Here is a 14,925-nt window from a genome sequence, read left to right on the forward strand (position 1 = left end):
GGAAAAGCAGAGATTTGATTTTAGGTTTGCTGAGCTAGCACACAAAAGTATGCAGACTAATCACATGTAGGGTATTATTAAATAGTGTGTCTAGAGGAAGGTCAAGGTAAGATGCCATTTTGATGAGCTAACAAATGTTTTGAAATATTAACAATCATGTGCTTTTATCCTAGCATTTTAGGGTCTGGTAGAGGCTATTTCTTTAGCCAAGCTTACTACCTTTCTTGATCTGTTAGGTATCACAGTAGACAGATACTGACTTACAGATTAGAGACTCCCAACCTCTTAATCTAGTCCCAACCTGACTGGATTTCTCTATAATTATATGCTATTAGAATTCTACTATTCCTTGACTCTGAGTAAACTAAGTCTCTTGAATTAAGTAAGAAAGAATATGATGAAATAAACAATAAATTCCTGGCTAATAATACTTTATTTCCTTTTTTAAAATTAAAAAAAATTTAGGATAGAATAGGAGACGATGAATGCTAAAATTATAGCTGAAACATTTGAGAATGAGGGCCATTCAATAAGATAATTTACTCAGAAGGAAATAATTGTCATTGCCATTCAGGGCTTGCTGAAGGCTCTTGCCTAGAACAAGTTGCCATTCAGCTGGAAAGTTATGAAAAGCTTATTTCCTTTTATTTTTTCAGTTTAATAAGTATATGTGTACCTTGTGCTTATTAAGTTCGTTGCTGAACACTGGAGATACAACTATGACTAAGAAATACTTCCTTTTCTTAAAAAGCTTGAAAACTCTAAAAGGGCTGAATTGTTTTTACACGTTACTTTCTGCTTTGTTTACTGAGACTTGGGAATTTTTTGAGACTGGATGGTCTGACAGGGAGAAGTCAGACTTTAAAATAGTATTCCCGGGGCTTCCCTGGTGGTGCAGTGGTTAAGAATCTGCCTGCCAATACAGGGGATACGGGTTTGAGCCCTGGTCCGGGAAGATCCCACATGCCGTGGAGCAACTAAGCCCATGTGCCACAACTACTGAGCCTGTGCTCTAGAGCCCGAGAGCCACAACTACTGAAGCCTGCGTGCCTGGAGTCCATGCTCCGCAACAAGAGAAGCCACCACAATGAGAAGCCCGTGCACCGCAAGGAAGACCCAACACAGCCAAAAATTTTTTAAAAAAATAATAAATAAATTTATAAAAAAACAAACAATATTCCAATCTTAGGGTTAAAGAGAAGAAATCCTTTCACAAGATCTTAATTTACAAGATTATTTATAAATATAAATCATATATAGATATGCACATATGTGAAAGTAAATGTAGATATGTTTTATACTATTTGCCTCTGAGAATCTATTATGTCTGGCTTCTTCTCTTAAACCTTATAGCTGAAAGTGCCGAAGTTGGGAAAAGCTGGTAGAATGGTAAGGAGGAATAGATAACTAGCCTGATAAATCAAAATCGTTTAGAAACTAGCTGAGACGTTAGGCAACGGAATATTTCCTCCAAAGAGAGAAATGGGTTACAGCAGCCTAGAAGAACACATTTGTTTCATGTTCAAACCCTTTGTCTGGAATATTTTTCAGGAATATCCTTGGATTCTGAGTGCTTCAGATGATCAGACCATCCGAGTGTGGAACTGGCAATCTAGGACCTGTGTCTGGTAAAGCAGGAGACAGAGAGCTCAAAAAACTTTCATTTCCTAGTATTTTCATAATCAGCTTCTCTTCAGAATAATCATCTCCCTTCACTAATGGGCTATGTCTGCTGATTAATTACTGATTATATTTGTAAGACATTCTTGTGTATAAAATGATAAATACAGAAGCAATCTCATTAGTAATATATGAACCTGGATTTACTGGTCATTTCTTACCAGGCCAAGGAGGTCATATAGCTAGGTTTTTAGAACAAAATTTTTGGCTGGTTTTCAGTTCTGTTCAGTTCATAAGTATGTAAGAACTGTTTCAGTTCATAAGTATGTAAGAACTGTTTCAGTTCATAAGTATGTAAGGACCATTGAAAGTTATGGCCTTTAAGAGGGATACCCCACTAAAATCTAACATAGCTTCCAGTATGAATTACTAAGATTTCATTTATTTTAGTATTTTAATGCATCTTTAATCTGAGAGGAAAGCTGTACAGTCTCAGTTCTCCTGAAGTTAGTAATATGTAGATACTAAAACATTACAGGCAAGAAGAGAGCCACTCTTGGAACAGCTGACCTTGCTTATTATTAGTTCAGAATTGTTAGAATGACTTGCCTTTGCCTCCAAAAAAGTATAATTGGACCTGCATCTGCTCAATATGGAACATGGTATTTAGCATGTAGGAATCTGTAGATTCCTGCCTCTAATTTGGTATTGTCTTTTTTTTTTCCTCTTGCAGTGTGTTAACGGGGCACAATCATTATGTAATGTGTGCTCAGTTCCACCCCTCAGAAGACCTGGTTGTATCAGCCAGCCTGGACCAGACTGTGCGCGTTTGGGATATTTCTGGTGAGCTGCCCAAGTTCAGGGGACAACCTAGTGGTGTCTGGCGCAAAACTGCAATTGCTTAAAATAGTGAGGGTAGTTGGCTTAGAACAGGAAAACATAGAATATTCTGTTCTCATATAATAGTGTCTTTGATTTTGAGGGTATTAAATCTGCTTTGACAGTTCTTCATGTTAGAGGTATTCTAAGAAAAGTGGCTGCTCTAGAAAATTCATTTTAAGTTGAAGAAAATTTCACCTTTCAGTTCAGTTTTAGGGAGTATTTGATTAAGAATCGAGCTTTCCACTAAAATTAAAAAAAATCTTTGACAAAAATGAATTTTGGGAGTAGATTAGTGCAGGGAAGCAGGGCTCTTGGATCCTGTGGCTTCATTTAGAAATAGGAAAATCCTTCTATTATATATCTTCTAGTGTAAGGAGCATGAGGGTTGGAGGAGGGATTTTCACGTCCAGAAAACCTTTTAACTGGCAGACTTCTAGGATGAAAAATAACTTGTAGATTTTGGATAGTTGTCATAATCTCTCCTTTCACAGTTTGTATACAGTGTCCTGATTTTGGGATAAGGATTTAAATTTTTAGTGCTTTATAGAGGAGAACTGAGAATTTAAATGCAGAGGAAGGACTGTACCTATGAGATTGACATGCTGGAAAAATGGAAGTGCTTTGTTGAGAAATGGAATAGGGAAATGAAATTCTATATGCTATGGTTCTCTGCCCAGTTAAATTTACTTATCACTTCCTGAATTGTTTCTAGTTGTTTGTTGCCTTAGAAATTCTTAGAGATTGTGTTCTCTGAAAGGTCCATGACTAGACCACAGAACACTGTTTTCATTCTGTAAAAGGAAGGACTCCTCATAGGTCCTTGCCTGGTTCTTTGTGGTAATAAAGAAAGTTGATAACTTTTCCCAACTCCCTTGTGGCATGGTGGGCTGGGGCAGTATGATACTTGCTGTTTTAACAAGCAAGTTAGACAATTTGGATTCCTGGGTGTAGCATTTGAAATGTTATAATAGCAGGTGTTTAAGATTCATGTAGTACAGAGACAAGCCAAGGGGAAGATGAGGACAGTTGGAAGTAGAACCTCTGCATCATGCTGTGTTTGCAGTTTCAAAGGTTCAGAATTAGAAGGGAGTGGTATAAACAAGACTGTCCTGGAGATAGGGCAGTTGTCCTCTCTTCTGCTAGGGCTTTTGCCATTGCAGTTTTTCGTCAGACTGGCTAGGCTTTTTGAAGTACACCCAGATGTGACCAGCCATGCCAGCAGAAGGTGTTAGGTACAGGCACTGTGAGCCTGTGTCCTCTCCTCACTGCTAGTACCAGGGAGCTTACTCTTCACTCCCGCAGTAACCTAGCTATGGCTTTCCATGGTTTTTCACTGTGCACGCATTCAAAGCACCCTCTTTGTCTCAGGGTATGGGAGCCTGATGGGGTTGGATCCCAGGTCATGCTGTTCCAGCTGATCAGGGGCAATTACTTAGAATAGCCTTTCCCAACTGGGGATCTGTGAGAGAATTATGTGCTACTCAAACACTTTGAGTGACTGTTTTCTCAGTTCTTCTAAGAATGGTATACAGGTAATGCCATTCTAGATCATAGAGAAGTTAATTTGTTACATGCATAAACTGGTGCTTTGGCCACTGGGGCTTAATTCTTTCATAGTGCATCGGGTTGGAAGGGCCTTATACTGCTCCACTCTTAAGAGTACTGTTTATGCCACCTGATTCTGGCAGAGCAGGTTCCCTGTGGCCTAGCTAAAGCAATTTGGGGCACTTAGGTGAATGGATTCTCTTTGGTCATCATGAAATGCCCAAGGCAAGAAATCCTTTTCTTCACTTTTGTAGGAAAACATATTTGCATCAGAATCAAAGGCCCTAAATCAGAGAAGAGAGGGAGAGGGTCTGACCCCATTGGGTTTATGCTTGCTCTTGAATGTGTAAAGTGCATGGATTACTATATAATAACATTACAATTGCTATACCTAGTATATGTGATACTGAAATTTTGTACTAATGTTACTAATGTTAATTCTCTCTTTACCATTTCTAAGTGTTTTTCTGTACTCACAACTCTCTTGATTTCCAGTAACCCCTTAACCAGAGTGGAAGGAGATGCTTTGGTATTTAACCAAGTGGAAGGAGCTTTTGGGTTAGACTTACGCATTCTTTCCTTTTCTGGAAGTCAGCATACTCTTTTTAGCAGAGTTATTTTGCCTGGGTTCAAATAAATCTGAACACAGGAAGAGAAATTAGCAGTCAGCTCTGTTAGGAGCCAGAGTTAATATTTCCAGTGTTTCCAGGACGGAAAAAGTTAGTTCTGAGTCAGAGAACAAAACCCCTCAAATTTAGAGGACTGGTGAAAATTCTAATCTTTCTGAGTGACTGTCTTTGAAGGGGGACACTCTCTGAACTAAGTAATAAGAAAACAGAGGTCTTAAAGGAAAACCTGTCTTCTTGATACCCCTCCCATTAGGATTAACCCACAGAGCTTAGCTTAACTTGATCTTTTGTATTAGCCTGGCAAAAAATATTTGCTTAAAAGGGAATATATTTACAACCTAGATTTAAAAGATAGGTTACTTTTTTAGCTTGAGCTTCCAAGTAAACTGACAGTGAAATTATTTTAATGTGCTTATACTTTTGCATGTCAAGCCCATGTAATTCAGTCTTAATCTTTGAAATGACTACTAAAAAAGTATTAATTTGCTGCCAAATCCTGTCCTCATCCCTCTCTTTTTACTAATTCCCCTGGTTCCCACTGGGAAGTGTGCGTCAAACTGGTCCATTCTGAGTGTGTCCTCCCCTCCCTCTGGATCTGAGTAGCTGCTGTAGAAATTTTCCATCTGTCGTTCAGTCCTAGTGAGTAGCTTGTCGAAGCCTCAAATATTTCTTCTCTAAGTATCTTCTCACTGCCTGTCACTATTCATCTCTCTGTTTTTGCTCTTCCCCTTTTCCTGGATCATTACAAGCAAGTGCAACAAAGGCTTCCATTCTGTCATACAGCTTTCCTTTTAATGTGTTTGTTGAAGCTTATTGGAGGTGAAGTTCCTCGCAGCTGTCTTTGTATCTTCCTTTGAATCTGTTTCCTGAACCAGACTCATTAGAAAAAGTTGACAGATCCCATTAAAGGGATAAATGAAATAAGTGAAAGGAGACATCCCTATGATGATGTATTTTTGAAACCTTAGGAGAATGAATTTTTTTTAAAGCATTGGTTTTATTTCTTTCTACCTGTTGGCTAAATGCTTATCATGGACAGAGTACAAGATAATTAAAACTGTCATGTCCTTTTAGGCACTTGCTTCTCTAATGCTGATGTTTAGGTGCCATTGTACTAGAAGAGATACATTATAATTTTAAAACAATGAAGATAAATACAATCATTGAACTTAATTTTTTGTATTTTCTTACAGGTGCCAAAATTTAGGCTTAAAACTATGTAGGTTTTATTTTAAGTGATAGCTTTTATTTCCCCCCTATTACAGATATTTGTTGTTTTTACTTTATAAGTGCCAGGTAGTTTCATCTTCCTCTCCCCCCGCCCCCAAATACTCCAAAAGATAGGATTTTAGTCCCAATTCTATTTTCTCTCTGTAAGCTGGTATAATTATCCCTGCTTGCCTACCTCGAAGCATCGTTACCCAGATCAGCTTTGAAAACACAAAGTGCTTTTCACCTGTAAGGTAGTAGTGTTACTGTAATTTTGGTTCTGACTATAGTACAAAATATCAAATTTTAAAGACAGGTTATGGTTGAGCCATAAATGTGGGCCCTATACAAATAAGACTCTCCTTATCTTGGTGTCTTTTTTGTTTTGTTTCGTTTTGTTTCTTCCTATCCTTTTTTCTATTTATTTTTGGCTGCATTGGGTCTTTGTTGCTGCGTGCGGGCTTTCTCTAGTTGCAGCGAGTGGGGGCTACTCTTCGTTGCGGTGCACGGGCTTCTCATTGCAGTGACTTCTCGTTGCAGGGCACGGGCTCTAGGCGCATGTGCTTTAGTAGTTGTGGCACATGGGCTCAGTAGTTGTGGCACATGGGCTTAGTTGCTCCGCAGCATGTGGGATCCTCCTGGACCAGGGATCAAACCTGTGTCCCCTGCATTGGCAGGCGGATTCTTTTTTTTATTTTTAATTTTCTTTTAACATCTTTATTGGAGTATAATTACTTTACAATGTTGTGTTAGCTTCTACTGTATAACAAAGTGAATCTGTTATATGTATACATATAGGCAGACGGATTCTTAACCACTGCGCCACCAGGGAAGTCCTTTTCTGTTGTTTTTGAATTATGGGCTGATTTTTCCCTTTAGTCTCCAAAAGTTTTAATGGCAAGATACATATATTCAGATCTATAACCAGTCTTTTGAGCAAGTGTTTAAAGGGATATGACAGTTTTAATAATTTTTGTCCCCTGCCCAAGAGTTAAGAAGATAGGAGTATACTTTTTGCACAATTCGTAGTTTTACAATATCATCCACCAAATAAGCTGTTTTATATTTGACAGTTTTAGTTTCCTTAACTCCTTTGGAACTTCCCCATGAGTTGCCTAGAAGCTTCTAGTTTGAGAAACACTGAGCTGTGGCCTCCCCAAATGATTTTTCTTTAAAAATTTTTTGGGATGATAGAAGAAAAGTTGCTATAGATTTCATGAAGTTGAAAGTAGAAATTGAATGTTTACCATTTGACGCCACATTTCAAGAATATTGAAGAATGGAAATGGGTGTTATCTCAAGTAGACAGCTCTTGAGATGAGGTTTGTTGAAGAAATTAGCTATATCAGAAGTTTGGATTGTCCTCCTCTGGGAAGAAGTCCTAGGAATGGGTCTGTTAAGGGAGCAGAAGAGAAGAGAGTGAATGTACTTCACTATTTTGAACAGGTTTCTTTTGTTTGTTTTTTGTTTGTTTGTTTCTTTTGGCTGCACCACACGGCACGTGGGATCTTAGTTCCCCAATCAGGGATTGAACCCTTGCCTCCTGCAGTGGGAACGTGGAGTCTTAACCACTGGACCGCCAGGGAAGTCCCTCGAACAGTTTTAGAAAGAGATAGATAGAAGCTCTTGGATCTTTCTTTAGTCTCTCTAAATTTCTTTTTCCTTTCTTTTTCCTTAATGTTAGTCTATCACTGTACCTTTCTGCATTTCTGTCACTGTGCTCTTTTTGGTAACATTATGTTTACATTTTTCATCCCACTCCTTACCCCTTCAAAGGTCTAAGGAAAAAAAACTTGTCTCCTGGTGCAGTGGAGTCGGATGTGAGAGGAATAACTGGGGTTGATCTGTTTGGAACTACGGATGCAGTGGTGAAGCATGTACTGGAGGTACTTATCTCTCAGGGAAACAGTGACAATATGCCGTTCATTTATTCATTCCTTCAAAAAAGACTTATGCAGGGTTTACTGAGTGCCAGACACTGTTTGAGGCACTAAAAATAGAATAGTGGGTGAGCCAACAGAGGAATGAAGCTTAAGTGCTACCTGAGGGAGAGTCATGTTACCTTATAAACATGAAAGCTGGCATAGGCTCCATCACCATCCCACAGCAGGGCCCATTGTCAAGCCTCTTGAAGGGGAATGGGAGGATAGTTAATCAGAGTTATTGAGAACCAACCATGTGTAAATAACTTGCATGCATGGTAGGAAAATAGAAAAGCATAAGGGAAACAAACTAGATTTTTAAAAAATAATCCTTACAGCTATCTACTGGTAGAGATATTATTAACCTCATTTTGCAGAAAAAATTGAGATTTATGGAAATTAAGTGGTTTACCAAAGTCTACACAAGTCTACTAAGTTGAAGAACTAGGCTTTGAACTTGGATCTATCTGACTCCAAACCAAGCTGCTTTTCACCGCAGAATGGTACCTCTCAAAAATACTGCTACTTCGAAACTACCTTATCTGTGATTCTGTTATGATACAGAGTATAAAGTTATAACTAGGGTAAAAGATATCTTAAAATCAGCAGTTCTTAAACTTTTTGGTCTGAGGACCTTTTTATACACTTAAAAGTTATTTAGGACCCCAGAGAGTTTTTGTTTATGTGCATTATATCTGTCAATTTTTATCATATTTGAAATTAAAACCAAGAACTCTTAAAACATGGACTATATAAGGATAAACTCTTTTAGTCACCAAAGCAGTGACATCATCACATGTCATGTAACCTCTGGAAAACTCTACAGTCATGAGAGAATAAGAGTGAAAGGGGCAAGTAACGTTTTGGTGTTATTATGAAAATCGTTTTTGACCCTGCAGATTTCCTGAAAGGTTCTTGGAGCTCATCTAAGAGTTTCTTGAGCACACTTTGAGAATTTCTTCATTAAGTTATAAAATTAGCCTTTATTCTTGAGATGCTAATAACTAGTTGGAGAAATAAAATATAAGTAGACAAGTAACAAAACAAGGTAGTATATCCCAAATGCAAATGAAGCTGAATTTGGGAGTAGAAGGATTTGGGAAGTCCCATGAGAATTTGGGAATAATATTAGATAGATTGATACAGTAATTCTCATGGTCAAATTTTAGAGCAGCAGTCCCTTGAGTCTTTTCACATGAAGAGTAAAAATCAGAGACACGGTTTATAACCACTAGCATGGTCCATTGGTTTGCTTTGAGTAACAGATATAAAGAAGAACGACTTTTTTAGTTTAGAAGAACCACCTTTTTTTGTACAGGGTCATGATCGTGGAGTTAACTGGGCTGCCTTCCACCCCACTATGCCCCTCATTGTATCTGGGGCAGATGACCGTCAAGTGAAGATCTGGCGCATGAACGGTGAGTGAACCAGTGACAGTATCACCATACCTAAAATATTGGCTGCTGGCCAGCAAGGTGAAGTAGCCGGGTTTTCCAGACTTAGTGACCCATTTTCCTACCTTAAGTTGTTAAGCTAGTCCTGGGAGCATGACAATTGCCTTACTCCCTTTTTTTCCTTTTATGGCATCCTGATTTTGAGGAGTGTGAACATAATTAAAAATAAGAATTCATTTATTCAACAAATATTCCTTGAGTACCTACTTTGTACTAATCATTGTTCAGGGTTCTGAAGATAACAGTGATGACTGAACCAGATAACATTCCTGCCCTATGAAGAGTCCATTTATTCTATAGTGGCAGCTAGTGACAGAGCAGGGTAAGGAGATAAAGAATGACAGAGAAGAGGTGTTATAATTGATAGGAGGGTGAGAATGAAATAATAAAGAAATATGTAAAGATTCAGAGTCTTAAATGAAGAAAATTGCCCTATTAGAAAGGAGTTGGTAACTTAACATTTTGTATTAGTACCTAGCATTTGGTTAGAGGATGTCATAATTTGAAATCCCAAACTTAAAGTAGTAGGGAGTTGTGGTGACCTAATTCTTCTTTGTCCTTCAGAATCAAAGGCATGGGAAGTTGATACCTGCCGGGGCCATTACAACAATGTATCTTGTGCTGTCTTCCACCCTCGCCAAGAGTTGATCCTCAGCAATTCTGAAGACAAGAGTATCAGAGTCTGGGACATGTCTAAGCGGTAAGGGGGTTACAGTGGTGTGTGACCAAACCCAGGGGAAAAGCCCTTTCTCTCTCTTACTCTCTCTCTTTTTAAAAATTAGATTAGAATACTTTTTGTTTCTCATCATCCTCAGCATGTAGAAAAATCAAATTATATATTATGAAAACGCGAAGGGACCTAGTGTTAGCCAACATTTACAAATCTTCCATGAAATAGAAATTTCTGTGTATGTTCTTTTTCTCCTCTAAATTTAAGCAGGTTCTTCTGTAGCTACAGAAATAAATATTAAATGGAAACAGTACAGTAGAAAATTATGATGAGTGGGGGGAGTTGTAATATCAAAATAGTAGAGTCAGTTTGAAGTCCTCTTTTTTTTTTTTTCCTTTGGTCATGCTGCACGTGGCATGTGGGATCTTAATTCCCAGACCAGGAATCAAACCCAAATCCCCTGCACTGGAAGTTTGGAATCTTAACCACTGGACCACCAGGGAAGTCCCTGAAGTCCTCTTTCTGTTCCTTGGTAGAATTTATCATGACTGTCTTTATTTAGAATATGCAGTTCACTGTCCTTGATTTAGCTTTTTAATCAGTGTGCTGGCCTACCACTTAATATTCTCGTATGTGATAGGCTGAAGTTTCCTTGGAAATTAATCTTTTTCTTTGTGTACCTTTTACTTTCCTAGGACTGGGGTTCAGACCTTCCGCAGGGACCATGATCGTTTCTGGGTCCTAGCTGCCCACCCTAACCTTAACCTCTTTGCAGCAGGTAAAGGCCATTTCTTCTCTTTTTTCCTTTGGTTCAAAGTTTATAAGACTTGAGAGTGATTCTCCATTAGCTTTGTCTCCAGCAAGTACATAGTAGGATGACAAGGAAAAATAGAAGTCTCAGAGCCACCTAGTTGAAGCTTTTCTCCTTTTTAACTCCCTTACCTTCTTGGTATAGTGTTCTTTATCCACCAAAAATCATTTAATAATAAAGCCCATTCTCTCCCTTTTTTTTTTTCTTTTGGCCATGCCGCACGGCTTGTGGGATCTTAGTTCCCCAGCCAGGGATTGAACCTGGGCCGTTGGCGGTGAGAGCACTGAGTCCTAACCACTGGACCTCCAGGGAATTCCCCTAAAGCCCATTCTCTTTGATTAGTTCCTAGGAGACTTAGAGGCTAATACTGGACACTTGAGGTTCCTAGACTGAGGAGCTAGAAACTGAGTTTTATTCTTTCGTTTAGCAAATACATACTGAGTATCAGCCCTAGTCTGAGTGCTGGTATTCTAGCAGTGCATAAAACAATGTCTCTTACTTTATAGAACTTATTTTGAGTTATAATTAACTTAAAATATTTTATTAGTTTCACAACATAGTGATTTGATTTTTTTTTTCTTAATTTTAATTTTATTTTTTTGTCTTTGGCTGTGTTGGGTCTTCGTTGCTACACGCAGGCTTTCTCTAGTTGCGACAAGCGGGGGCTGCTCTTCATTGTGGGGCGTGGGCTTCTCATTGCAGTGGCATCTCTTGTCGCAGAGCACGGGCTGTAGGCGCATGGGCTTCAATAGTTGTGGCTCACGGACTCTAGAGTGCAGGCTCAGTAGTTGGGGCGCACGGGCTTAGTTGCTCCACGATATGTGGGATCTTCCCGGACCAGGGCTCGAACCCGTGTCCCCTGCATTGGCAGGCAGATTCTTAACACTGTGCCACCAGGAAAGCCTGATTTGATATTTTTATACATAATGAAATGATCACTACAATAAGACCAGTTACCATCTGTCACCATACAAAGTTCATACAATATTATTGACTATATTTCCCTATGTGTACATTACATCTTCATGACTTATTTATTTTATACCTATTTTATACCTGGAAGTTTGTACTTCTTAATCCCATTCACCTATTTCATCTGCCCCCACTACCTCTCCCTTCTGGCAACCGCCGTTTGTTCTCTGTATCAAAAAGCCTGTTTCTGGTGCTTCCCTGGTGGCGCAGTGGTTGAGAGTCCACCTGCCGATGCAGGGGACACAGGTTCGTGCCCCGGTCTGGGAAGATCCCACATGCCGCAAAGCGGCTGGGCCCGTGAGCCATGGCCGCTGAGCCTGCGCGTCCGGAGCCTGTGCTCCGCAACGGGAGAGGCCACAATGGTGAGAGGCCCGCGTACCGCCAAAAAAAAAAAAAGTCTGTTTCTATTTTGTTTTGTTTGTATATTTGTTTTTGTGTATTTTTGTGTTTTTTTGGCGGTACGCGGGCCTCTCACCATTGTGGCCTCTCCCGTTGTGGGACACAGGCTCCGGATGTGCAGGCTCAGCGGCCATGGCTCACAGGCCCACCGTTGTGGCCTCTCCCGTTGTGGGACACAGGCTCCAGATGCGCAGGCTCAGTGGCCATGGCTCATGGGCCCAGCTGCTTTGCGGCATGTGGGATCTTCCCGGACCGGGGCACGAACCTGTGTCCCCTGCATCGGCAGATGGACTCTCAACCACTGCGCCACCAGAGAAGCCCTGTACATTTGTTTTTCAAATTCCACATATAAGTGAAATCATACAGTATTTATTTTTCTCTGACTTATTTTGCTTAGCATAATACCCTCCATGTCCATCCATGCTGTTGCAAATGCAAGATTTCATTCTTTTTTATGGCTGAGTAATATTTCATTGTATATGTATACCACATCTTCTCTATCCATTCATCTATTGATGGACACTTAGGTTACTTCCATATCTTGGCTGTTGTAAGTAGTGCTTCAAAGAACATTGGGGTACATATATGTTTTTGAATTAGTGTTTTTGTTTTCTTTTGATAAATACCCAGGAGTGGAATTGCTGGATCATATATGGTAGTTCTATTTTTAATTTTTTTGAAGAACCTCCATATTGTTTTCCATAGTGGCTACAACAATTTAAATTCCCACTAACGGTGCACAAGGGTTCCGTTTTCTCCAAAGCCATGCCAACACTTGTTTCTTGTCCTTTTTTTTTTTTTTTTTTGCGGTACATGGGCCTCTCACTGTTGTGGCCTCTCCCGTTGCAGAGCACAGGCTCCAGACGCGCAGGCTCAGCAGCCATGGCTCAGGGGCCCAGCTGCTCCACAGCATGTGGGATCTTCCCGGACCGGGGCACGAACTCGTGTCCCCTGCATCGGCAGGCAGACTCTCAACCAGTGTGCCACCAGGGAAGCCCTGTTTCTTATCTTTTTGATAATAGCCATTCTGTTAGATGTGAGGTGGTATCTCATGGTTTTGATTTGCATTACTCTGATGATTAGTGATGAGAACCTTTTCATGTGCCTGTTGGCTATCTATATGTCTTCTTTGGAAAAATATCTATTCAGGTATTCTGCTTATTTTTATTTATTTTGTTTTTGTTTTTTGTTTTTTTTGTTTTTGCAGTATACGGGCCTCTCACCGCTGTGGCCTCTCCCATTGCGGAGCACAGGCTCCGGACGCTCAGGCTCAGCGGCCATGGCTCACGGGCCCAGCCGCTCCGCGGCATGTGGGATCCTCCCGGACCGGGGCACGAACCCATGTCCCCTGCATTGGCAGGCAGACTCCCAACCACTGCACCACCAGGGAAGCCCTCTGCTTATTTTTAAATTGGCTTATTGGATTTTTGGTATTGAGTTGTATGAGTTCTTTATGATTGTTTTATTTTTTTTGGCCACACCACACGGCATGTGGGATCTTAGTTCTCCGACCAGGTATCAAACCTGGGCCCCCTGCAGTGGCAGTGTGGAGTCTTAACCACTGGACTGCCAGAGAAATCCCAGTTGTATGAGTTCTTCACATTTTGGATATCAACCCCTTATCAGATATATTGTTTGCAAATATCTTCTCTCATTCAGTAGGTTGCCTTTTTGATTTGTTGGTGATTTCCTTTGCTGTACAAAAGCTTTTTAGTTTGATGTAGTCCCATGTGTTTATTTTCGTTTCCCTTGCCTGAGGAGTCATATCCAAAAAAATATTGCTAAGACTGATGTCAAAGAGGTTACTGCCTACACTTTCTTCTAGGAGTTTTATGGTTTTAGGTCTTACATTTAAGTCTTTAATCCATTTTGCATTTATTTTTGTACATGGTTTAAGAAAGTGGTTCAGTTTGATTCTTTTATATGTAGCTATCCAGTTTTCCCAGCACCATTTATTGAAGAGACTGCCTTTTCCCTATTGTATATTTTTGCCTCTTTTGTCATAGATTAATTGACCATGTGAACATGAATTTATTGCTGGGCTCTCTATTCTGTTCCATTGATCTATGTGTCTGTTTTTGTGCCAGTATCATACTGTTTTGATTACTATAGATTTCTAATATAGTTTCCAGTCTGGAAGCATGGTACCTCCAGTTTTGTTCTTCTTTCTAAAGATTGCCATGGTGATTTGGCAACTTTTGTGGTTCCGTACAAATCTTAGGAGTATTTGTCTAGTTCTATAAAAAATACCATTGGTATTTTGATAGGGATTGCACTGAATCTGTAGGTTGCTTTGGGTAATATGGACATTTTAACAATATTGATTCTTCCAATCCATGAACATGGTATATCTTTCCATTTATTTGTGTCATCTTCAATTTCTTTCATCAATGTCTTATAGTTTTCAGAATACAGGTCTTTTACCTCCTTGGTTAAATTTATTCCTAGGTTTTTTATTCTTTTTTGATGCAGTTGTAAATGGGATTGTTTTCTTCATTTCTCTTTCTGATATTGCAACAGATTTCTATATATTAATTTTGTTTACTCCCATTTTACTGAATTAATTTATTAGTTCTAATAGTTTTTTTGTGGAATCTTTTGGGCTTTCTATATATAGTATTGTCATCTGCAAATAGTGACAGTTTTATTTCTTCCTTTGCAATTTAGATGCCTTTTCATTTTCTTGCCTAATTACTGTGGCTAGGACTTCCAATACTATGTTGAATAGAAGTGACGAGAGTGGGTATCCTTTTCTTGTTCCTGATCCTAGTGGAAAAGCTTTCAGCTTTTCACCATTGAGTATGATGTTAGC

General features: G+C 39.4%; 1 protein-coding gene across 2 annotated transcripts in view; it reads left to right on the plus strand.

The window, feature by feature from the left end:
* Window positions 1-14,925, plus strand: part of COPA (coat protein complex I subunit alpha) — a 49,137-nt gene that overhangs the window by 6,035 nt on the left and 28,177 nt on the right. For both annotated transcript variants that reach the window (XM_007459929.1, XM_007459930.1), the window contains exons 5-10: window positions 1,552-1,628; window positions 2,354-2,463; window positions 7,662-7,771; window positions 9,126-9,225; window positions 9,826-9,961; window positions 10,627-10,709. In XM_007459929.1, the coding sequence (XP_007459991.1) occupies window positions 1,552-1,628; window positions 2,354-2,463; window positions 7,662-7,771; window positions 9,126-9,225; window positions 9,826-9,961; window positions 10,627-10,709 (616 nt within the window). The remainder of the gene's footprint in view (window positions 1-1,551; window positions 1,629-2,353; window positions 2,464-7,661; window positions 7,772-9,125; window positions 9,226-9,825; window positions 9,962-10,626; window positions 10,710-14,925) is intronic.

Source organism: Lipotes vexillifer, unplaced genomic scaffold (genome assembly GCF_000442215.2).
Source record: "Lipotes vexillifer unplaced genomic scaffold, Lipotes_vexillifer_v1.1 scaffold2036, whole genome shotgun sequence".
Taxonomy (NCBI): Eukaryota; Metazoa; Chordata; class Mammalia; order Artiodactyla; family Lipotidae; genus Lipotes; species Lipotes vexillifer.